The sequence below is a fragment of the Mercenaria mercenaria genome, unplaced genomic scaffold, assembly GCF_021730395.1.
Source record: "Mercenaria mercenaria strain notata unplaced genomic scaffold, MADL_Memer_1 contig_3269, whole genome shotgun sequence".
NCBI lineage: Eukaryota > Metazoa > Mollusca > Bivalvia > Venerida > Veneridae > Mercenaria > Mercenaria mercenaria.
In genome coordinates, this window is record NW_026461391.1 from 4647 (window position 1) to 29208 (window position 24562).

General features: G+C 33.2%; 1 protein-coding gene and 1 long non-coding RNA gene across 2 annotated transcripts; both read left to right on the plus strand.

Annotated features, from left to right (window-relative positions):
• Window positions 1-14163: 14163 nt before the first annotated feature.
• Window positions 14164-17232, plus strand: LOC123541725 (uncharacterized). Its single transcript, XR_008369199.1, has 3 exons — window positions 14164-15222; window positions 16184-16261; window positions 16914-17232. It is a non-coding gene; the product is annotated as an uncharacterized LOC123541725 (long non-coding RNA).
• A 593-nt stretch (window positions 17233-17825) lies between these two features.
• LOC123543167 (uncharacterized) lies at window positions 17826-21480 on the plus strand. The gene is made up of 5 exons (XM_045329259.2): window positions 17826-18251; window positions 18698-18782; window positions 20151-20225; window positions 20434-20910; window positions 21355-21480. The coding sequence occupies exons 2-5, from the start codon at window positions 18769-18771 to the stop codon at window positions 21410-21412; spliced, it is 624 nt and encodes a 207-aa protein (XP_045185194.1). The 5' UTR covers window positions 17826-18251; window positions 18698-18768; the 3' UTR covers window positions 21413-21480.
• The last annotated feature ends 3082 nt before the right edge of the window (window positions 21481-24562 follow it).

The window sequence follows — 24562 nt, forward strand, 5'->3', positions numbered from 1 at the left end:
GGTTTTCAAGGTTTTTCTTTTACTTTCTTTTTTTTTTCCCTTCAGGAAATAGTTTTTGGCCCGAGTGCCTCATTTTCTGTTGCCCAAAAACATTTTTGTTGGCGAGTTTGCTTTAAAAAAGTGCTGACCTTTCCAAAGGGTTTTCAAAAAAGTATCTAAATTTTTCCCAGGTTCACATAATTTGGGAAATACCCCGGATCTCTACTTTTCCCGTTTTTCCGGTTTTGAAATATCAGGGATAGGATTTGGGAATTTTTAAAACGGGGGAAATTATGTGAGGCCGGTAGTTCAGTAAATTTAGGAATCAAAACTTTTTTTGGGCCCCGGGTTTGAGCCCCGGGGTCTGGCTCCCACTTTTTTTCTCCCCCTTTGACATTTGGCGCCCGTTTTTGGCGGTGATGGTTTTAAAATGGCTAGTCTCCTATGCCTGAAATTTGCTTATATATATTTAATTACCTTTAACTGAAAAAAAATCCGGCAAATTTCAAATTTGGGGGGGAAAATTATATCACGGTATGGGCTTAAATTTTTAAAAACGGGAGAAGTGTTTTTGGGGGGGCCGGTTTTCCTCAGTTGGTAGAGCTTCTAAAGGGGGATTCCGGGCCGGGTTTAAACCCCGGGTTTGACTGCCTTTTTTCTAATTCCTTTGACAGGTATCAAAAACCGGGTTTAAAAGAAATTTGGGCGTACTATTAATAGTTTGATTGTTGTCATAAAATTTTTCTTTAGGGGTTTTGTTTTTTAAATATTCTTTAAAATTATTAGCTCTCGCTCAGGAAAAAATTTTTTCTTAAATATTGGAATTTTTTTCTGAAAAAAAGTCTAATTGAATAAAGAAAAAAAAAAAGTCTCTAAAGGAAAAGGAATGAAAAATTCTTTTTTAAACCCTTAATATTTGTTTACAGCCTGAAGTTTTAAAATTAAAACTCAGTGTAAGTTCTGAAAATTTTCCATTTTTTGTAAAGGAACTTTTAGTTTTTGTTTTGACTGAATATTCTTTTTTTGGTATTGCAAAAAAGGTTGTTATAAAGCTTAGTGTTTTAAAAAGGTATATTTGATGATTTTGTTTTTTGGTTTTTTTTGGTTACAGATGTGTGTGCCATTCCAAAACTGACCATTTTAAGGTCGGGCGAAAAATTAAAGATATATTCAAATGGAGCATGTGCTTGCTCACATTTGGCTTAATACTGAAAAGGGTATAATCTTTATTTTTTGTTATATTGTTTAATCTTGCTTATTTTTTACTGTAAATTCACTTTTCTTTGTCCAGCAAACAAGCAAGAAAATTATGTGCGGGGCGGGGCCTTTTTAAAATTTAAGGACGGGCCCAAAAAGGTTTGGTTATATTTAAGGTTTTTTTAAAGGGTTTAAAAGTTTTTTGGCAACCTTTGTTTTTCTTAATATTTTGTAACAATTCCCTTTAATTTAAATGAACCCTTTAAACATAATCATTGTCCAACATACAAGAAAAATTTTTCCGGTTTTTTGGCCCCAAATTAAAAACAAGGTAAAGGTCCCCCGGTTTTTTTAAAAGGTTATTTTTAAAACTTTAAAAAATGTTTTGACGCTTTGTTTTTTGTCTTTTTCTTTGTTACTGTTACTTATTTTTTTCTGTAACTTTTTTAACATTTTAGCATAGCACAAAGCAAACAAACAGCGGGGCCCTTTCCCCCGGGTCAAGGTAAACCAAAGGGGTTTTTAAAATTTTTTTTAAGGTTAAAGGTTTTGGGCCCGTTTTTTGTATTTTGTCAAAATTTTTTTAAACTGTTACTAATATTTATTTTGTAATTTCCATTAAATTTTTCCAGCTTTCAAAAAAAGACGGGTGAAGGGGGGGTTTCCCTTTTTTTACCCAAGGTCAAGGTCAAAAATTTGTTATCCCTTGGAATTATTTTCATGTTTTTTTTTTTCAAAAGCTTGTTTTAGATTAGGTTTAGTTGCTTAAAAAAAAAATTTTTTTTTATTAACATCTCATTTTGTTTTTTATATTCTTCATACTCTGATTTTTATTTTTTACAGATTTTCCCCCTTTCATACTTAAAGTTTTTTGGCAATCTTCGTTGTGGATAAAACTTTACTTCAACATAAGTTAAGTTTTGAAACTTAAGATTACTTTATCACACATTTTAACTTTGGTGGTAAAAAACCCCCAAATTAATTGATTTGTTTTTTTTTCCCCAAATTTATCCCCCTTTCATATTTTAAATTTTTTTGGAAAAAATTTGTTTTCGGGGCATAATTTTGGGTTTTTAAAGAAAAATGCTTAAAACCCTCAAAATATTCTTTACCATCGTAAATATCCCTGTCCTGGTTAACAATCCAAAAAAGTCTTTTTTGTGTTCTTGAAAATTTTTAGGGCCCTTGGGGTTTACCCTTCCCTTTTTTATAGAAAGTTTTAATTTTTTGGGAAAAAATATTCTTTTTTTGCCCAAATCGTGAATGGGGAGCGCGCTGTTTTAAACGGACGTCTTTTTTAAAAATTTTCTATTTTTAAATGTTTTACTTTGTCAAAAGGGAAAGATAGATTGGGTTCAAATTTTGCTTCTTTTGAGCGAAAAGGGCCCCAGGGGGGCCTTTTTTTTTGGGTCTTATTAAAAAACTTACTAAAGGGATTTTTCCGGAAATGGTCTAAACTGGGGGATCTTTCAGTGGCAACCTTTTAGGCAAAACATTTGCCGGGTATATCCCAAGTTATGAATAGTGTTTATTTCGGGGACTTTTTTAATTGTTAATTTTTTGTTGCTGTGTTAATAGTTGGGCACAAAAAATTTTAAGTCCTTTTTTTTTTGAAAATAAAGTAACTGACACCCCTTTAATTTTAGAGTTAAAATTTCTTTTGGGGAAATGAGGATTTTTATTCGGAAATTTAAACCACAATATATTTTTAAATGTTTTGAATTATTTTGAAATTTATTTTATTTTCCCCGGTTTTTTGTTTTTAAAACCCAAAAGCAAATATACGTGAATGATGTTTTTGGGAATTTTCAGTTTGGAAATAGTCAACTCTTTAAAAACCCAACAAAGCAAATGTGCTGAGGCCATTTAGGTTAGGGTTTAAACGATTTTTTAAAAATAACGGGGATATCTAAAAAAAAGGGGCAAAAAAAAAAATTTGGTACTTATTTTTTTTAAAATTATGTGGTTTTCCTTGTTCTAAAAAAATTTTCCCTTTTCCCCCGAAAAATTTTCTTTTTTGGCCCCTAGTGGGGTATAAAGGGGTTTGGGCAGTGTCTTTTATTTTTAGAAGGGGTGTTCACAAAAAATTTTCTGCCCGAATAGCAAAACAATGCAGCCATGTTTGGCCCGCACATTTTGACCTGAAATGGCCCAAAAAGGAAAATTAACTTGCCGCCAAAAAGTACATCATTTTGCAAAGGGTTCCCCGGGGTTTGGTTTTCGACGGGTTGGGGCCAGGGTTAAAACTTTTTCCCGGGCCCTTAAGTTTTTTGAAAGATAAGATCTTTTTCCCCATGTAAATTTGTAAAAATTTTTGGTTGAAATTTACAATTTGCCCTTTTTATTTTTTGAAATTTTGGTCAGAAAGTGGGTTTAAAATTTTCGGAAAGAACCCAAAATATTTTTTTAAGGTTCAAAAATTTTTTACGAAGCTGTAACTCAAAACTCCAAAATGAAAGGGCATTTTTTAGCTCCCTATTTAAAAAATTAGGTTTAAAAATTTTTTTGGGCAAAAAATTTTTTTTTTTTCAAAATTTTTTGGGTTTTCCCCTTTGTTTTTTGGTTTTTTGAAATTTCCTGGGGGAAATCTTAACAAGATTTTTTTTCTTTTTAAACCCAAAGGTTAAAAAGAGGACACCCGGGGGAAAAATTTTTTCATGAGTTTTTGGAATTTTCTTAAAAAATTTTCGTTAAATTTCCTACATTTGTTTAATTTTTTTTAAAACCGGGGGCCCCGAGTTTTAAAAGGGGGTCACGGGCTGTGCCCTTTGATTTAAATGACCTTTTTTCCTTTTTTTTTTAAAGATGGGGCCTTTTAAAAATTTTTGATAAAATTTGTTAGTTTTGCACTTGATTTTAAAAATGATTTTCAGTGCCCTTTAAATTTTTATTTTAACCCCCCCTACTTTTAATTCTTTAAAATCATTTTGGGCCTTTAAAAAAATGTGGCTCATTTTACTTAGGGGAGCTTTCCAGAGTCATATGACCTTTGTTGTTTTGAAAAAAGATTTTAAAAAAATTTCCCGTCCAAAAAACTTTTTTCTATTTTCTCGTGTAAGTTTGTTTTTTTTATTTATTTTTCTATTTTTTTCCCAAGGGGCGGGTTTCCTTTAAAAATACAATTTTTTACGAATTTTGTTCTTTTTACAGGTAATGTAAACTTAACAAAAAGTCTTGCGAATGGAAATTTTTTTTGTTGACACAGTTCGGTATTTGGTTTTAAAAATCTTCGGGTTTATAACTCCCAAAAACGGGCGGATAAATAAACCCCTGCGGATTCTTTCGATTAGCGATTTAAAAACAGTTGGGTCTTTTCGTAGGAAAGATGATACTTTTTTTTACGTTTGCTTTCTTTTTAAAGCGTTAAGGGAAAACAAAAAAAAAGATAACTTTTGGCGTGTGAAAAGGAAATTTTCTTCGGCATGCGAGAAAATGAGTTTGCTTCCCTTTTTTTATCGGGGCAGCTGCGTCCCAAACCAACAGGAAATCTTTTTGTTTTATTTTGTGTTAGCTGTTTGAGGGTTTTTTCCCCCCCTTTTGGGAGGGGTTTTTCGATGTTTTATACGAAAATCTCCCGTTTAAGCCCGGGAATTTTTTCGCTTAAGGACAGGAAACTTTTTTTTGATTTTCCCCGCTAAAAAAAACTTTTCGGGGTCGAACAAAAGCTGTGGAAAAAAATCCCCGGGGAAAAAAAGTCATGCGTCGGGCCCCGCTCTTTTTTTTCCATCATTTAAAGGGTTTGAAATCTTTCGGAAAAAAGGGTCTTTTCGTGGCCAGTACTCTGAAACTGTGACCTCTTTTTCTTGTCTCTCCTTTCCGGGGGTGCTAAAATTTTCCGGGCCCTCAAACCTTTGGGGACGCCCTACGACTGACTATCATTGCCACGATTCCGTTAACTTGTTTTGTTGTGTCAAATTTTAGAGCGTTGTTTAAAAATAAAAAAAATTAATTTTTTTCGACGTTAAGTCGGGCAAGGGGCCGCATACTAGCTTTTTTTATAAAGCAAAGCTTGTTTACAAAAAATTTTCTTTTATTTTTAAAATGTGCGAAGCCACTGCGCGGGACGCCCTTTTAAATTTGGGAAAGGAGACAAAAAAACAGACGAATACTTTTACTTTCATTCGCGTTTAAAGGTTTCCCAACAGGCCCAGTTTCTGAGGTTTTTACTCATTTAATACCCCTTTTGGGAAAATTTTGGGGGACTTTGAGCTGCTGCAGCGCGCACTAAACAATGCACACACCGCAGGCCTTTTAAAAAGGCCCTGTGACTTAGTTTCTTTTTTTTGAAAAAATTGTTGCCCCGTGCAGTATACTTTTTTTATTAAAAAAACTTTTTTTCCCGTGAAATTTCTTTTGTTTTTTGTTGTTTTTTTTCGACGAAAATGCTCCCAACATTTCAAGGAAAACTGTTAAATAATTTGGCCAAAAAGATTCTTCACAAGAAAGGAATGTTTTTTACAGACCCAAAACCCTGCGAATATTAATCCGTTTTTTTTTTAAAAATTTTTTTTCCGCCCCTTTTTCCTATTTTTTTGGTGTTGTAACCTACGGGTTTTTTTTTTTTGGCATTTTCTGAAACAAAATTTTTTTTAAAATCCCAAAAATTTAAATTTTAAACCCCCTGTTTTTTAAAAACAAAGGGAAATTTCAGAAAAAAAATTTTTTTGGGAATCTGGGTTTGCTTGATTTATTGTAAGCCCGATTCCCCTTTAATTTGTTGGGAAATTGTAGAGGTTGACTTTTTTTCATTTTTTAAATCGGGGTTTCTGTTATGTTATAAACGGACAGTTTAAAAAACCATTTTCTTTTTTTTGTCCCGGTACAAATTTGTTCCCCGCAAGTAACTCCCAAAATTCCCCACATGAATCAAGGGGGGGACAATGATTTCGGGTTTCGGGGCTTTTTAAAATTGTCAAAAAAACCTTACGCCCCCCCCCCCCCCCCCGGGAAAACCGAACCTTAAAACCACCCAAAAGGCGGTTCGAAAAAGGGATCGGCGCTTTCCCTTAAGTTTAGCGGGGGGGCCCTGAAAAAAGAAAAAAAAAAAAACCCTGGATTTAAAAAGGGTTTTATTTTCGCAAATTTTTTACCCACTGAAGCAAATATTACTCCCCAAAAACCAAATTTAATTGTTGGTTTTTGCTCCCCTGTCAAAAAGGGTCACAAGGTGAGCTTTTGTGTTTCCCCTTTCGTCCGTCGTCGGGCCGGGGTGCGTAAACAAAAATTTTCCTTAAAATCTGCCCCCCGGATAGAGGTTTCTTAAATTTGTTTTTTTTTAAACCAATTTTTGAAACAAAAACTTAAATTACCAAAAGGGAATTTTGGGTTTCCTTTTTTTAAACGGGCCAAAATCCTTTATGAGTTCAGAGTTAGGGCCCCCTAAAAATGGACCAGAATTACTTTTTGCCCTTGTCTGCCAAAAAGCCTTATTTTTTTTAAATTTTGGGTTTAAAAAACTTGCACACAACTTTTTTCACCAAAAAGGTCTTATTTCCCTTTTTTTAACCAATAAAAAAAACTGCTTTTTGGGTTTTTCCCAAAGGGTGATGGCCCCTGAAAGACCCCATTTTTAAAGCTTTTTTTGACCCTGCTGCAAAATTGAGTTTTTTTTAATGATTGAATTTAATCAAGCTTGCAAAATTTGTGCCCACCTTTAAAAACCTCGGTTTTTTTTTTGAACGGGCCAGATCCCCTTGATTTCGAAAGTTAGGGCCCCTTAAAAGGGCCCAAAATTTTTTTTTTTTTTTACCGTCTGCAAAATTTCGTTTCTTTTATGATTGGACTTTAACAGACTTGCGCCAATTTATCACCAAAAGGATCTTGGCCCCTTTCTTAACGGGCCCAGATTCCTTTGGGGGGGTTATAGAGTAAGGGCCCCGGGGGAATGGGGAAAAAAATAACCCTATTTTGCCCTTGTCTCCCAAAATTAGCAGTTCATTTATGTTTTTTCCCTTAAACTAAATTTGCGCACAATTTTTGTTCCCCAAACAAGATTTTTGGTTCCTTTTTTGAACTGGGCGGGTTTCCCTTTATGGGTTCTGGGGGTTAGGGCCCTAAAAGGTCCAAAATTGGCATTTTGGGCCCTTTTGGAAACCAAAAAGGGGTTTTCCCTTTTTAGGGTTTTGACTTGATACGACTTCCCAAAAAACTTCAAAAAACAATAAATCTTGGTTTCCCCTGGTTATTTTAAAATTGATTTTCCCCCCTGATTGTAATCAAAATGGATTTATATCAGAAAATACTTATGGACTTATTTTAAAAATTTTAAAAAATTTTAATTTGTTGGAGGAAATTAGGGTATAACTTTTGGCTGATTTTAAATTACCTCCCTTTTTTTTTGAAAAATTTTAAAAAGGAAATATCCCCTAACCCGAAGATATGATCTGAAAAATTTCTTTTTTGTCAAAAGATGGCCCTTTGGGCAAACAGTGAAAATTCAATTTACGGGAAATTTTTGACAAATTACCCCCCTTTAATTTTATCAAATGAGATTTGTTTGAAACGTTTTTTTTTATGTCCTTTTATGGTAAGAAAAGTCGTATTAGGTAACTATTGATAGAACATTTACTTTTGATTACTTTTCTAATATTTTGCTGTTTAGGCTTGTACTCGTAAACTTCTACATGAAAATACCAAAGATTAATTTCCCCCCCTTTATTTTAATAAAAATGGATGTTGATGGAACCCCATTTTTGGGAAATTTTATTAATTTTTTTTTTAGTTTTTTCTGAGGCAACCAGGGTAGTTTGTATGGAAATGATTTTTTTGGGCAAATTTCCCCCCTTTGTTTCAAAAAAAAATGGTTGGATTCATTAAAACCAAAGAAGACATGGGGGTTTTAAAGCTTTTTTGCCCTCAGATGGACTCGGGGCAATCAGGGTAGATAACTTTGACTGAATTTTTGACTGTTTTTCCCCCCTTTATTTTTTGTTTAAAAGAATTTTTAAAAAATTTTTTTTAACGAATTTTAAGTTAGTACAAAAAAAGCAGCATTTGGGCCCAGACCCTCTAAAGTCAAAAAATTGATAAAATCATTTTTTTGGGAATTTGGGAAATTCCCGGGGAGCGTAACCCGGGGCCCTCATGGCCCCCTTTGGGTTTTTTTTGTAATTGAAAAAAAGCAACGTGAGGGTTGGGTTATTTCGAAAAAGATTTTTTTGTTTTTAAAAAATAATTACTTTTTAAAAAAAATTTTTGTTTTTTTGGATAGTTTATCATCGGTTTTTAAACAATTTACGTGTTTAAAACTTTTTTAAGGTAGCTTGTTCCTGTTTTAAATTTTTTTCTTACTTTTTTTCCGTTTTAAAAAATATTTTTTTGCCAAAAAATTGATTTATTTCCCTGTTGAATTTTAAAAAATTTTTTTCTTGCTTTTGGGCTATTTTCGAACTTTAATCAATTTTGCTACTGTGCTTTTCCAACTTTTGGGAAAAATCCAAACCCCTAAAGCGGGGCGCTCTTTTCTAACACGAAATTTTAATAATCCAATATCAGCGCTTCCCGATGCATTTTTGCGATTTCCGTATTAATTGTTGTTGTTTTATTAAACGGGTTGGGGGTCCGGTTTTTTAACAGCCCTTTTGGGCATTTTCTGATGGCCTTTTCCCGGCGGGCGGTTTTTCGAAACGAAAAACTTGAATGAAATTTTAAAAATTAAATTTAAGTGCGAAAAATTTTTTTATACTTAAACGGGTTTTAAATAAAATTTATATTTAACAATACGAAATTTTTTATCTTAAATTTTTTTAGAAATCGTTTTTTTTTATTCATCAAAAAACATAATTTACGTTCTTTTCTTTTCATGAAACATATGTTTAAAAAATAAATATTTGTCCCAAAAAAACCCCCAAATAATTTACTCACAAGAAACGTCTTTTAAATAAAATAAATATTCAAGTTTTTAATAAACTTAAAATATTTTAAAAAACGTTAAAATTTTTTTTATTTAATCTAAAACAATATTTACGATCGTGTTGATGATGAAAACAGCCTGCACATCCGGCAGACCCTCATGGGCCGCAATGTTTTCCATTCGCCATAAATTTTTTGGGATGCACCCCTTTTCATAAATTTTAAAATACTGTCCCAAAATTTTTGGAGGCAAGTTCAAAATAGAAATTTTTGCGGTAAGGTTTATAACAATAATTCGCAATAGCTCAATTTTAAAAAATAGCAAAACCTTTAAAATAAGTAATTCTTTTTTTTTTTGAAAAATTTTGGGCCCGGATCTTTAAAATTTGTAAAAATTTACGAAAACATCAAATTTAAAGATTTTTGGAAAAATTTTAAATTTTTTAGATGGACAAAATCTGTGAATTTAAATTTCCTTTCTTTTCTTTTTATTAATTTAAAAAGGGGGAAAAAAACTCCCGAGTAAAAAAGGGAAAAAAACTTCGAAAAGCCCGAAGAAAGTGAAATTAAAATGTATTTTTACATTTTCAACGCAAAAAAACCTTAAAAAAAAACCAATTTGTAAACACTTGGTAAATTGGGGGGGAAAATAATTTTTTTTTACCCCATTTGAAAAAAAACACTGACCGGAAAATTTTTTTTACCCCCGGCAATATTTTTTAAAAACAGTAAATATCAAAAAGGGGGAATTTTTTAAAAATTTTTTAATTAAATTTTTTATTTTTTTTCAAAAAATGTGCAAACTTTGGACTTTTTAAAAAAAAATAATAAAAGCCCTTTTTTTAAAAAAATTTAAAAAATTTCAAAATTATGCATTAAAATTTTGAATTTTTAAAAAAAATATTGCTTTTTTAGGCAAATTTTTTTGGGGGGGGGTTTTTCCCACAAAATCATGTTACAAAAAGGTTTGTTAAAGTACAGCCCCGGGAAAATTTATTTTAAAATAAAGTTTACTTTGATAAACGTTGAGACGAAGTGCTCTTTCAAGAACCTAATGTCCCGTGTTGAAGAAATTTTTGGTTATTTCCTTTTTTGTAGCAAAAATTTTCTTGCCAAAAGTTTCTTAAAAAACTTTTCGGACAGTTTAACTTAAATGGATGCAGAGCAGTAACAAGAACAGTTTACTTTTGTTTATTTCATTTAAATTATCTCCTTTTTTTAAATTAAAATTTTTCCGGTCCAAAGCGTAAATTTTTAAAAATTTGGGAATAATTTTAAAAAGTGATGAGACCAAATAAATTGCCCCAGAATTTTTTTACTCAATTTTTGGGCATAATTTTGAAAAAGTTTCCTTTGTGTCCCCCCTGCCAAAAGGGGGAAAAAATTGTTTTTGGTGTTGCCCCTCCGGTGTCAGTTGGGTGTTTATAAAGCGGATTGTATTAAAGCTTAGAAACGCACTTTTTTTATCCCGTATTAAACCCAAATTGCCCCGGAAATGCAGTTTATGCCCTTGTTTGTTTTTAAAAAAATGAAAAAAATTTTCAATTTAAAAAAACCGATGTCATTTAGTGATAATTTTTGGGATTGTGCAAAATAAAAATTGGTGCTGGGTTTGGGTGCGGGGGGGGGTTGGGGGTCTGTGGCCGAGTGGGTTTTTTTGTGGGCGTTGACGTCCAAAAAAAGTTTCGTGTGCGTTAAAAATTTGGGAAGCTATTTTTTAGGGTACCCCCCTCGGAAGGAGAAAAATTTTATCTCAAGTGGGGAACCCGAATAAATCTCTGAATTTAGCCCTTTCTTTTGTCACAATTTTCATCTTTGGGGTCTGTAAATTTAAGAAACTCGAAGGGGAAAAAGAAAATATTTTTTTAATTTGAACCCTTTGTTACTGGAGAAAATTTTTCGTTTTGCTTTCCAAAAATACCAGAATTTGAATTTGCAATTTAGATGGAAAAGAAATGGTAGAATTTTTCTGTGGCCCCAAAATTTTTACTTCCCCCCCCGTTTTTTATATCAAACGAAAAATTTTTTTTAAACGTATTGCGAAATTGGTTAAACTGTTTGAAAAAAATTTTTTGGGAAAATATAAGTATGGGGTGGTTAAAACGTTTAAAATTTTTTTAAAACAGTAAAGCTTTTCGCCTGCGAAAAATCATTTATCCCCCGCGTTTTAAATAAAGGGTTTGGGAAAGTAATTTCCCCATTTGAATTTGTAAAAAAATTTAAAAAATTGTTTAAAAAAGTTTAAAAACACTTTAAAAACCCTTTTTTGGGTTTAAGTTTTTGAAAACTTTTCGGACCCCGGGCTATTTTTCCCCCTTTTTTTTTTCCGGAAGCGTTCCTTCCCGTTTTTAAATTTAATTTGGTCTAAAAAAAATTTTTCCTTTAAGTTTCGGTTTAGTACAGGAAAATTTACCCTTGTATTTAAAGTTTTAAAAGCCCTAAACTGGGGGGCCGAGAAAAAAATAAGGTGTTTTTTTAAAAAAAATTTTCCCAAAACGAGAATTTAAAAGGGGTCCCCCTAATACGAACACACAGTCAAAAATTTTTGGCCCTTTTGACATGACTTATTTGCAGAAATTTTTTTTCTTTCCTAATTTATTCCTTTTCCCCAAAAAATTTTGACAGAGTGCCCGCATGAACATACGGGTTTTTTAAATTTCTTTTTTTTTTTTAAAATTTTATAATAACAAATGCCCTTTATTTTTTAGAAGGGTTTTGATTTTAACGGGATGAAGATTGTTTTTTAAAAAAACTGGCCTTTTTGGAAAAAGTTTTTTTCAATTTCCCCAATATTTGCTTTTAAGATATTTCCCGAAGCTAATTTGAGCAAAAAATGGTACAAAATTTTGGGGAAAACCCCATTTGTTTTGGGGATCCAAAAAGCACGTAACGTTCCCCCCCCCAAAAGGGGGTTTTGCACTTTGAAAACCCCCTGTTTGGGGGTTGGGGGTATTGTGTCATCCGGGTTTTCCTTAAAAATTTAACGGGAGTAGTTCATTTTTTCGCATGTTTAAATTGTTAAAACTTTTTAAATTTTTTATTCAAATTTAATTTTTTCAACGAAAAAAACAAAATTTTTATAAGGAATGTCTCTAAAAATATCGTAATAAAAAAAAAAACATAAGTTATTTTCGAAAATTGTTTCATACACTTTTTTTTTATAAAGTTTTTATTAAAATTACGCATTTCTCCCTTTCTTTTTTTTGATTTTTTTTAGACAGATGAAAGTTTTTAGTACATACTAGGACGAAAAACGGATTTTTTTCTTTTTATACCCCTTGCTCCCGTATAAAAACTGTATTTTTTTTCCCTAATTTTGAATTTCTTCAAATCAAATCATCACCCTAAATCTTGCCTTATTTGACAGAAATTTTTCACGCGTAAATTTATATTTATAATTATTCGCCTCAAAAGTTTTCTAAAAAATTTCATACAAGAAAAATTATGAAAACTTGGTAACACTTCCCTTTTAAAATTTGGAAAAAAACAGGGAAAATCCATTAAAAATGGATAAGATCATCACCGAGGGGATTTTGGAAAAAAAATTTGGGTAATATTTTACCTTATATTCTTTTTTTTTATTTGTTTATACAGTATGTTTTTTTGATTTCTTTTTGTTGTGCTTGTTTGTTTTGTCTGTCATAACAAATATTTAATTTTTTTTGTAATTATTGGGAAGGGAACAAAAGGTTTTTCAAAATTTTTTTCCTTAAACCTCATTTTTGGTTTAATTTTTGAAATGTTTTTTTTATGTTTTTCAAACTTGTTTTTTAAAAAAATTTTTTAAAAAAAATTTTTAAACCCTTTTTTTTAAAGACTTACGAAAAACGGTGTGTTTGAAATAATGAGAAGTTTTACTGAAATGGAATTTTAAAAAGTTTTTTTAAAAACTTGTTTAGAAAAGAAACGATATGACAAAAAAAAAAAAAATTTTAAATTTTTTTTCTTTAAAACAAAGTTTTAAACGGTAAATTTTTTTAAGCCAATTAGTAAAAAATTTTTTTTGATTCCTTTTTTAAAATTTTTTTAAATTTAAGGGAAAAAAAAGTTTTAAAAAAATTTTACTTGGATCTTTCAGGATCATGCAGACGAAACCCAGCCCGGTGGGTTTACAATTTTCCTTTAAACGGGCGCATGCGTAAAAATGCAAAAAACTCGTCCCCGCTTCCCCCACGCTTACACGGTTTTTAAAAATAATTTGTTGGGGTGCCCGATTATCTAAGCGTGTTAAAGTGAAACGTTTTGGTTGGTGCCACGCCCAAATTTTTTTTGTGTGCAGGGGGGGGAAACCAAAACCCCGGGCGCCACTGTAAAATCCTTAGCTTTTCTACGCTTTCGCATTTAAAAAAGTATTCATATTTTTTTCTTTTTTTTAACTATTTTCTTGTAACATTATATTTACATTCCCGTTACTTTTTATAGAAACAAAAAAATGAATTTAAAGGTTTTTGGGCACCCCCCTGCATTTTGTGCAAAAATAAAGTGAGTTTTTTTTTTTAATTGTTTATGCTGAAAATTTTTAACCTATTCTTTTAAAAAAAATTTTTTCTTTTTTTTGCATTTTATTTTTCCCTTTTTATCACTTTTCTTGTTTTAATTTTGGTTCCTTTTTTACGATGAATTTTTTAATTCCGGGGCCTTTTCCCGGGATATTTTTTTCCCATTTTCAATTTGCTAAATAAATGGGGAACTTGGTTTTCATTAAATCGTTGTTTGAAGTCAGTTTTTAAAGTTTTTGAAAGAATTTGTTTGTTTGGTCCCGTTCAACAGTATTTTTTTGGGTTTGTTTATTCTTTTTTCTTTCATGTCGTTTCGGGTTAAATTTGTCCCAAAATTTCCGATAAATGACAAAGAGTTTGAATTTGGAAATTTGGGAAAATTCGTTTGTTTTTTTATTAAAGGGAATTTGGGGAATTTAAAATTTTTTTCCCAAAAAAAAACTTTGGGGTCCCGTGGGTCTTAATATTTTTGAAAAAAAAGGTTTTCGTGTAGATAAACAAAAATTTTTGTTTTTTCTTTCATAGCGGATTTTTCTTTAAATTTAATTTTTAAAACCCTTTTAATTTTTTATAACCGCTGTTTTTTTTTTTTTGCCGATTTTTTATATTTTTAAAAAAAAGTCATTTCTTTTTGACAAAATTGTGAAACATTACAAAAGCGTTCGATTATTCCTGTGCAATTTCAAATTATTACTTCATTTCTGACACTTTAAGGTAGTTATACCAGCAAACAGATGGCATTTCGTTATTCATAGTCATATAAAAACACTTTTGTCATTGTTAGTTAAATCAAACGGTACATAATATAATCCGCAAGTACATTACAGCGTTTACGACGACAGACGAGCTCACCACGATTGTCAACTGCACGATACATAAAAAGCTACACAAACTGGAGTGCCAAAACTCACGTACTAAAAACTATCTAACATTCATGTAAAACCTCAGATAACGTGCATTAATCTATCTTCAATAACATTTTAGCCTCTCAGACAAACGTCATAAGCGACAGTATTTACCGATCATATAAATGAATAAATTGATCCTATGAGTGGGGTGGGGTTAGTTGATAAGATTTACAGAACGAGTTGACGGATGCGGGTACAAGTTAATTAAGGTAGGAGTTGACTAGCTCCTCGTTGGCCGGTTTGTTTATGACTGATCAAGGAGAATCTACTTAGTCTAATAGCATTGTTTATAACCTGCAGAAATAACCTCGAGTTTATTAGTAATCTCTTTTTCAATTTTTGAATATTCACGAGCAAATTATTTTAGGCAAAGCATATAAATTGTTATTAAAGGTCTACATTTTTAAACCATTCGTCGTGTAGATAGAATGATATAAGAAAGAAAAGGGTATGTTCCTTTACATAATTTAAGGACTCAAAAGTAAATTAATTGTTTGCTAGTATATGCAGAATCTGATATGAAACACTTATATATTTCTTATCGAAATTGTACACATATGTGTTTGCCAATCGTTCTAGTTCTATGTTATAAAATGGAACAAATAGAGTAGTCTGTGTACACTAATATTGAGATAAACATGACAACTGATAACATCACGACCAGTTTGTGTACAAGTTAAGCTACTATTTCGAAAACTCGTACCAGGTAGACTGACACTAAGGAATTAAATGCTTTTAAATATTCGCATCGTCGTTAAGTACAAGAATGCTTAGGAAAACAGTGACAGGTACAATTTGTTTTAATTCTATATCGTTTTATTTGCATATGCAGTATTTTGAAAGGTAATTTCTCTTCTTTCGCTGTACTGACAAGCAAACTATGGCACTGAAAAATAACGTTTGAAAAGTAACAATATCTTGTCTTATCTCTCATTACTTTGGATTGAAAAATCCTAAGGAATGTTGACGATCAGTGGTTTTACCCGTGTACATGTCTTTTGATATCAATTTTATCAGGAGAGGTCACCATTGGCGCGAAAACAATACGAGACCTGCCGGTGCTCCTACACTCATATCAGCCAATCCTGATAAAAGCAATAAGAAAATAGTACCCTGTTATCCCATATGTAACATGAATGCAAACATAGTCATTCGATATGGGTAGAGGTAATATATCTTATCAGGTTATAGACAAGATAATAAAAAAAATATTAGTCAAGTTGTCATAATAGTTGTATGATAAGAGGGGTTGCACATCAAGGGTCTTCCTTTCCTCTTTGATTTAATTGCAAGTTGATCTCCATTTTGTAATCCGTGACTCTAGAGCCATGCATTGCACAGTAAGTCAACAACAAAAGCTGTAATGGAAAAATATAGTAGACGGGTTGCTTCAAAGATCCAACAACTGGTACATTATAATTACGCAAAACACAGAAAATGGGGGTAGGGTGGTAAAGGGTAGATAAAAGTATCGGATGTTAGGGGAAGTGAAGCAAGGATAAATATGAAACAGGGAAAGCCACGTTTCTTAAACGCAGTATTCATACAAGGTAGCAGACACACACGTACAAAGGACAAACACATATACATACACACACAACTAACATAGCTTTATTACACAGATAAACAGACAATGCAGAAAAAACAACACTGTGGGGTGAAATCCGGAACGTCTTATTTTGATATATTCCTGGAATGACATTTCATTTAAAAGAATGCTATTTGTCTTTTCTAAATCAATCATTTCAGCATGTCTGTTTCTTTTTGTGTCTGGAGTTTTTGTCGTAACATCAAGCGGACCAGTAATGCATAGGATCATTGAAGAAGGTATAGTCTTAATTTTGATACGCTTGTTTCTGTTAAAACACGCTTACGCTAAAATAACTTCACCTTCAAGTGCAATGACATCAATGTTTAGAGCGCTTCTATATTTTATCTACTGTTTTACACTAAGAGCATATTCGAATTGAAATAAATTATAGCAAAACCGCGTTTTAACACATTTTATACACTCGGACGGTAATACGTCGTACAAGTGATTTCACTCGGGTTGGGCCCTCATGAAATTATTACGCCTGACATACACTGCCCATCGTGCATAAATAGTTTTAAAACACTCTTCTGCTGTAAATCATTTCTTAATTTATGACAATATCTGCTGGTTGGCTAAAACTTAGATACCTGGCTAACATCATGTCTGTAGCGAAAGATGAACTATAAAAAACGAGCAGTTTCATATGGCTTCAATATTTCATCGCATTTAAACAAATAGATATTGTTGGAAAGGTATGATTTAGTCTCAGTCATAAACTAGTTTTTTATTTAACAAACGTAAACTCTACAGTAGTGTGACTGACTACATGGTCCTAGCTTTTATTATAAACGTTGTGGCAAAGAGTGATAATAAAAGCTATGAAAAATACTGCTTATGGATATCTATCGCAAAAAAAAATGGTCGTGGTACTTCATGTACTTTCAGAGGTTACTTCTGGAGACATTGATTTACGAAGATTTATACTGACAGAAAATGCGTATGAAAGCAAGTATATTTTTGTACACTTTAGTACCTTTCTATATAGAGTAACATAAAAAAGACAAATGCATGCCTTTCAAACATTCAGTGGTAATTTCATGCCTGGTCCTTTGGATTCTGCTCAATGTTAATTTACAAAAGAGTACCGCTTAAGTCGTATTGCTATGGGGCCCGAGTGTGTTGCATATTTCATTACCTCTCGCAGTTTTTGGAAAAATCATCTTTGCTATTGTTATCACTGATGACATTTTATATTTTTTAATGAATTTCATATAAAATGATTTATAGAAAACACATGTTTAAACATGCATTATATTCTAAATCATGCGAATAGTACGGCACGTTTACTTTTCATATGATAGTAGATCTTTTAAAGAAGTATTTACCTTCTTTAAAGCATTTAAATTTACTCTGGTCAAATGAACTTAATTTCAAATAAGTATTGATACTGAAACTGAAAGGAAGATGTCTTACAAATAACAAAATAAATTTCTAGAAATCCCGACACTTTCAACATTATATCGATCATCAACTGGCTTTAAGTGAAATAATCTCAATTCTAACACGACCAGTAAATAACCTAAATACATGTAGAGCAAAATCTATCTCGGGTTATTCTGCAATAAACCACTAGTGTGCAATTAAGTCATCCGATTCAGGTGCGTAGCACGGTCGTAAAAAGTAGTTACCATTTTTTCCAACACTGTTGATACAAGTATGTCGTGTTAGAATCGAAACAATAAGTTCCCAAGTGTAATTTATCGTAGAATAACGCGAGCCTTCGTTATATATTCTTACCCATAAGAACTAAAAATTCGGGTTATTCCACGATAAACCACGTTTGAGAACTTCTTATTTCTTAATTATATTGACCATTAAAACCGGTAACTGATACCCAAAAATGGGCCGCACCATGAGAAAACCAATATAGTGCAATTGCGACCTGCATGGATTCAGAATAGCCTGCGCATCCGAACAGTCTGGTCGGAAACCATGTTGTTCGCTTTCAAAGCCTATTGTAATTAGAGAAACGCGGATGAACAGACTGGTCTGGATTCATGCTGGTCGCAAACGCACTATGTTGGTTTTCTGATGGCGCAGCTCAATGTTTGCTATCCTGTAACTGATTAGAGTGGATATCGTGGCAGCAGCATGTGGCCTGTCTTACAACATGTGTGCAAGGATATGAATCCGAGACTGTTGGGTGCTGTACGACAGGTGACAATAGATTGTGTTTTGGCCTTCCATGGAAAGTTCTCAACAACTCCATCGGCAGTTGCTCGGGTATAACTTGTATAATCTTTTAATAGTCGTATGTGTTGCAAAACCATTTAATAGCCCTTATGCCCCCAGCTACTAATTACGTAAACGTCATGGACATCTTTTTTCTATCAAGGGCTTGTGTCTTTTCCTCGATGCAATGTTAGTTTATTGCCGTGTACCGATAATTTAAAAAGCTGTTTGCTTTACGCCATCAATCAATGACTTTGTATTTATCAAAAATAATCTAAAGTGTATTCTGAGTTTTTTGCAAGTATTTGGTAGTAATATTTGTAACTGAATTTTACACTTTTGATTCTGTATGTAAGTTATTGTCACATGTTGTTTGACATTTTTGAATAAAGTGGAACGTTTTTCAGTTAATTCATTCTATTTTGTTAGGATTTTGTGACCGGGCGGGTCAAATCTCTTGCAAATTTGCCGCGAGTTAATTCATTCTATTTTGTTAGGATTTTGTGACCGGGCGGGTCAAATCTATTGCAAATTTGCACCATCAGCAGTTTGTGGATCGGATGGCAAAATGTACGAAAATAGGTGAGAGTTTTAGCATTGTAGATTTGTTCTGGAAGAGGTGGACTGAATGGACGAAAACAGGTATACATAAGTAAAATTATCGTATTATAATAGATAGTAGATTTGTAATATATAAGAGTATAATGGTAGATTTGTTCCGCAAAGGGTGGACCGTATGATTTGTAACAAATCTGTGAGTTTTCATAGAAGATCAAAACTTAGTTTGTTTGTTTGTTTTGGGTTTAACGCCGTTTTTCGACAGTATTTCAGTCATGTAACGGCGGGCAGTTAACCTAACCAGTGTTCCTGGATTCTGTACCAGTACAAACCTGTTCTCCGCAAGTAACTGCCAACTTCCCCACATGAATCAGAGGTGGAGGACTAATGATATCAGACACAATGTCGTTTATCAAAACTTAGTAGTTTGTATGCGCCTACGGTTTGTATGCGCCTGTCGAGACATAAGATTGCACACTTTAATAACCGCCACAAGATAGCTGTATTCTTTTGTGTTTCCTGAATGCAGATTATACATGGTTTGCATGAACGAACTGATGTATACAAAATTAAAGATGCTTTTGAGAAAAGCGCATGTCTCCCACAGCTGCCTAATCATCTAAATAGCAAGTCAGTCTCTATATACTGTTTACTTAGAGCAAATGTGCATGCGTATTTTTGTCTCCAAAAGGAGCCCTATACTACTTTTAAAAGTAGAATTGGCGCCGTCGTACGGTCTGAGCGTTTGTTTGTTGTTGTTGTTTTTTTTTTCTTTTCTTTTTTTTTTTTGGTAATGCAAGAGCCATAATTCCGAAGTGGTTGAGCCGGTTTGGCTAGTATTTGAACTTGGCCGAGCACTTCCTAGCAAACACATTTTGTTCAAGTTTGGTGAAAATCGGATGAGAAATGTTCGACTTAGATTGCGGACAAATTTTGTGAAACACACACACACAGACTAGAGTAAATCAATGTCTCACACCTCACTGTATGTTGGGAGACATAGTTACAAAGACATGTATCAGTCCAAGACAATGTGTTAAATATCTAAACATTCATTTAAAATCATGTGACAATATGAACTGTACTTAATGTATTTAGATCATTCATTTTGTTCCTGTAGGTACGGTAGTTATTTATGATCTAAGTTTAACTGACACTATATTGAAAAGAGACTGCCATAATAAGCTACGTGTAGAAGATTGTGAAAACTTAATTCAGGAAGGACCTACATTGCGAAGCTGTCATTTTTTAGTTTATCAGTATTATGCTTGTATTATCAAAGTGATGTTCTTGAAGTTCACATGGGGAGAAAAAAATGTCACTGGGCTGTGGTTGGTCTTTTAAGTAGTAGAGTAGAACATGTCATGATTTTTTCGTGTTTTCTTTTTTCAGCTGCGAGTTTGCAAAGGCACGTTGTGTGAACAAATTATTGATACAAAAAGACATCAAATTTTGCAACAATCATAGGTAAGTTTTGATTAATAAATTTTGTATTCACATGGATGAACATAGTTACACTCACTCGTTTAAATGTATACATTGTATCAATCTATTCAATACTTTTAACTAGTAGATATTTTGAGGTCACTCTACTACATGAACAGTAGAAATCATTTATGTAATTTGTTGATTTTTAGAATCTCTATGATAAAATAAGAAATCATTAAATATTTAGGGTGACCTCGTCATCTTCACAGAGATTAACTGGATACACCTCACCTTTATCAATGACAAAAGTGTCCACAACATTGATGTTATCATCAACAATAGCCACGAAATCAGTTCTAAGTACACTGGCGCTGGCTAGTACGATGCATGCTGATTCAACAACGAAGTCAACCGTATCTTCTATTGCACAAACGAAATCAACCGTTTCTTCTAACGCATTGACTAAGTCGTCAGTATCTTCTAACGCACCAACTACGCCAATCATGTCATCTTACGTTACGAATTTGGCCGTTATTACTAACGCAACAACTTCTCCCGTATATACTAACGCAACTTCAGCTACACCAACTAACGCAATAACTTCAACCGCACAAACAACAAACGCACTAACTCCTCCTTCTTATTGTCAAAACAAGCATTCCATTTCTTGTGGATTTACGTTTAAAATTGTTTGTGGATCGGACGGCAAAATTTACGCAAACTTGTGAGTAGATAACTTCACTCTTATTTTGTTCAATGTATTGTTTAAGTAAATGAAGCGTATTTTCCTGTCATTCCTAGTTAACACTCGCCTAGATACATTTTATTGAAATTGACATTCTCGGAAGAGCGATTTGTATTCTTTTCAGTGACAAACAACTACAAACATTAGAAAAAGACAGATAAATAAGACAAATAATTGTATAGATCTACATCGTTTGATTTAAGCATACTGAATACTTTATATCTATTCAAATAAATATTATATTCTTCAACTGTTTATTGCGTGCCCTTTATACGAAGTATATGAAGTGGAGCTACTTAAATATTGAATTATAAGTATCGTATTTTTTTATGTATTCACTATGTAGAAATTACAAGTGATTGAAACAGATACTAAAATTTTCCTTTGCTTTATGTTAATACTTTACATAAACCATATTTTCAGGTGTATGCTTGCGTTAGGCCGCTGCGATAATCCATATCTTACACAGAAAGACTGTTAGTGTATATACTTTGGATTGTAAAATAAATATGTATGGCGCTTGTTTGGAGTTGAATTAAAATCACCAGATAAGGCTTTTACAAATTTGATCGTAACATGTGTCTTTGAATGAAAAACTCTAAGCTTTTGCTGTTTCTGGTCCCAATTAGTCATTGACAAACTCTACATCAGAGATTACATCTCCAACCAAATCTTTCAGTGCTTCAACCTCTTTAACCCTTACCCTGCTAAATTTCTAAAATGGACTGTCCATCATTCAGTTTGGGCAGTACCACTTATTATTTAAAGGAGTGTTAAGTGAAAATATATTGACTGAATAGCGAACAGTGCAGACCATGATCAGCTGATCTTGGTCTGCACTGGTCGCAAAGGCAAAAACACTTGCCGCCAGTAGGCTAAGGGTTAACAGGAGAGAGCTCTCTGTAAGAGGAGATCCATGCATGGGAGATTGTTCGTTTTGGTGTTACTTTATAAAATAAATCAGCTGAATTAACTGAAGCTCCCAAGGAATTTGAAGGGCATTGAACTGTCACTTCCATACAAGAACAAACTCGCCTAATGATTCCGGGTTTGCACTTTATCTGCTTAAATAGCTTATTAACAATAACGTTAGATACGGTTGCAACTTCTAAATTTCATTTGAATTAAATATTTATTAACTTATTAATTTAAACATTAATACATAGAGACAAGAACGCCACGTGTAACTGCTAACTTTATGATTGATCAGGTTTTATTTATTTCTTTTTTGTTTTGTTTGTTTGTTTGTTTTCTTTTTTTACACTTTTCGGCGAGTTCTCTTAAGTTGAAGGTAGCACAAAATATCTGAATAATAATAGACAGTGAATGGGGAAGGAACTGACAAGTTGGGTCTTTTTCTGTCTGATGAGATTGTTACAGCTAACATAACTTTGTTTTTTTTTTTTTTTTTTTTTTTTTTTTTATTTTGTGTGTGTGTGTGTATGTGTGTACAAGTAAGTTTTTTCTCAACTTAGCTGTGGTGGGAAAGGGGAGAATAACCAGGGTGCAGAAGAAACCAACCGTTTATATTTTTATCCTTTTCTATGTATAAAAAGTGATGAAACTTGTGGGTGGGCGGGGGGGGGGGGGGGAATAACCAGGGGGGAGAAAAATCAACGGGTATGTTTTTTCTCCCTTCAACTAGGCAGAAATTATTAACAAGGGAGGGGGAGAATAAACCAATTGGTAATATTTTCTCACCGTTTAGAAATTAAGAAGGAAAACTAACTGGGGAGATATCCAGGTTGGGGGAAACTAACTGGTTGAATTTTTTCCCCTTTTTGTACAATAAAGAAGAGGGGTAGTAACCAACTAGTGGCGGAAAAAATACCCAGTTGATTCTTTCCTAGGAAAAAAAAATGACTGGAGAAAAACCGGGCTGTTACACCAGAACCCGGGATTGAACCCTAGCCCTCTGGATGGGCGATCATAATATTTACCCACTGGAATACACCGTCTACTTACTATTTGTTCATATGCATAATATACAGATTCTTTTTTTTTTTTTTTTTTTTGGGGGGTTGGATTTAACGTCGCACCGACACATGATAGGTCATATGGCGACTTTCCAGCTTTAATGGTGGAGGAAGACCCCAGGTGCCCCTCCGTGCATTATTTCATCACGAGCGGGCACCTGGGTAGAACCACCGACCTTCCGTAAGCCAGCTGGATGGCTTCCTCACATGAAGAATTCAACGCCCCGAGGGAGGCTCGAACCCACATCGATGAGGGGCAAGTGATTTGAAGTCAGCGACCTTAACCACTCGGCCACGGAGGCCCCAATATACAGATTCAGCCACAGTTGTAGAACATTTTGTGTACGTTTAGGTAAATAGCACTTATGTATGCTCTGGCTTAGTGAACTATATAGCAAATTTGGCAAAACTCAAAAGTACCTATTGTCAATGAACTGTTAACCATATGGATGTAAACCCAATCATAAATGGAAATAAACAATATTGCCAGCTAAATTTTACGACTGAGTTTGCTCGAGTGTGTACTTATTAGCATGACGCGTCACGATCCATAGGAACTCTGAGATAATAAGGTACAGCTACCTGCCCCTCGATACAACTAAGGGAAGTGTAACCGAGAGAAAAGAGGTCTCATGTTTCACGATAGATTTGTTTGATAGCCTGAGCTTCTGAAGTACCAAATCTTATAAAGTGGATAATGATGAAGAAGAAAGGGTAAACTTTTGCTAACATACATGATTTCGTTCGCAAACGACTGTCATCGTATTGTACAAACAGTATCTTTACTGCTGGGCTATGGTGAATGCAATAACTTTTCATTCTGACAGATTTGTGGAGAAAGAAGCAGCGTCACACATATCGTTAATAGAGATTTTTGTGTTTCTCTTACTACAATTTCTTAGAGAGATATTTGCTTTTGTCTCCAGAACATAGTGTCAGCATTGCATGGACATGATGATGTATTTGTATTTAAATCTATGGAAAAATAATTGTATTTTGGGGGCCTGATAGACTGGTGAACTCCGTGACCCCAATTACAAAAGATCATATCTCTATGTACACTTTTAAAGCCGCACTGCCTCCCAGATCTTCGACACCAAAAAAAGTATTTTTAGAATCTTGAAATAAATGCTATGTTTCTTAAGAAGGTTCTAAAACTAATTCCTGACAACTTTATGTTACGGAAACGCCTAGAACTGGTTTTTACTACTTTTTACGATGAAATATGAAAAGCGATTGTAAACGCTTTTAACTCCAGGTAACTGTCCTCGATTTAAATTCCGATATTTTGAAGACTTAAAAAGTTATTTTTAAGCCAAATCTGGAGGCATGGCGTATTTAAAACCGCGCCCACCTCTAGTTAAATAAGCACGGCTATAATTATGCAGAAAACAAACATGCTTCAGAGCAACCCAAGATGTTTTGGTTTGGCTGATTTCGTGTTCTGAGAAATACCGACATTTTGGTGACACCCAGAACTGCTAAAAGCGGAATAGTAATATGTATTATCTTTTAACAGCCTCAATTATCAAACAAGGGACCATAAGCAAAATCTCAGAGTCGACTTAATCAAATATATATACCTTTCAAATTAAGGTACTTTAAAATCGGTAAATTCTAATTTACTGGTTTCGCTATATTCGCGATAGACTTAC

Excerpts from the sequence above, each read along its gene's own strand:
- LOC123543167 (XM_045329259.2), top strand. Across the intron at positions 20,226-20,433 it reads AAATTTTGCAACAATCATAG|GGTGACCTCGTCATCTTCAC; the intron begins GTAAGTTTTGAT and ends TTAAATATTTAG. Across the intron at positions 20,911-21,354 it reads GGCAAAATTTACGCAAACTT|GTGTATGCTTGCGTTAGGCC; the intron begins GTGAGTAGATAA and ends CCATATTTTCAG.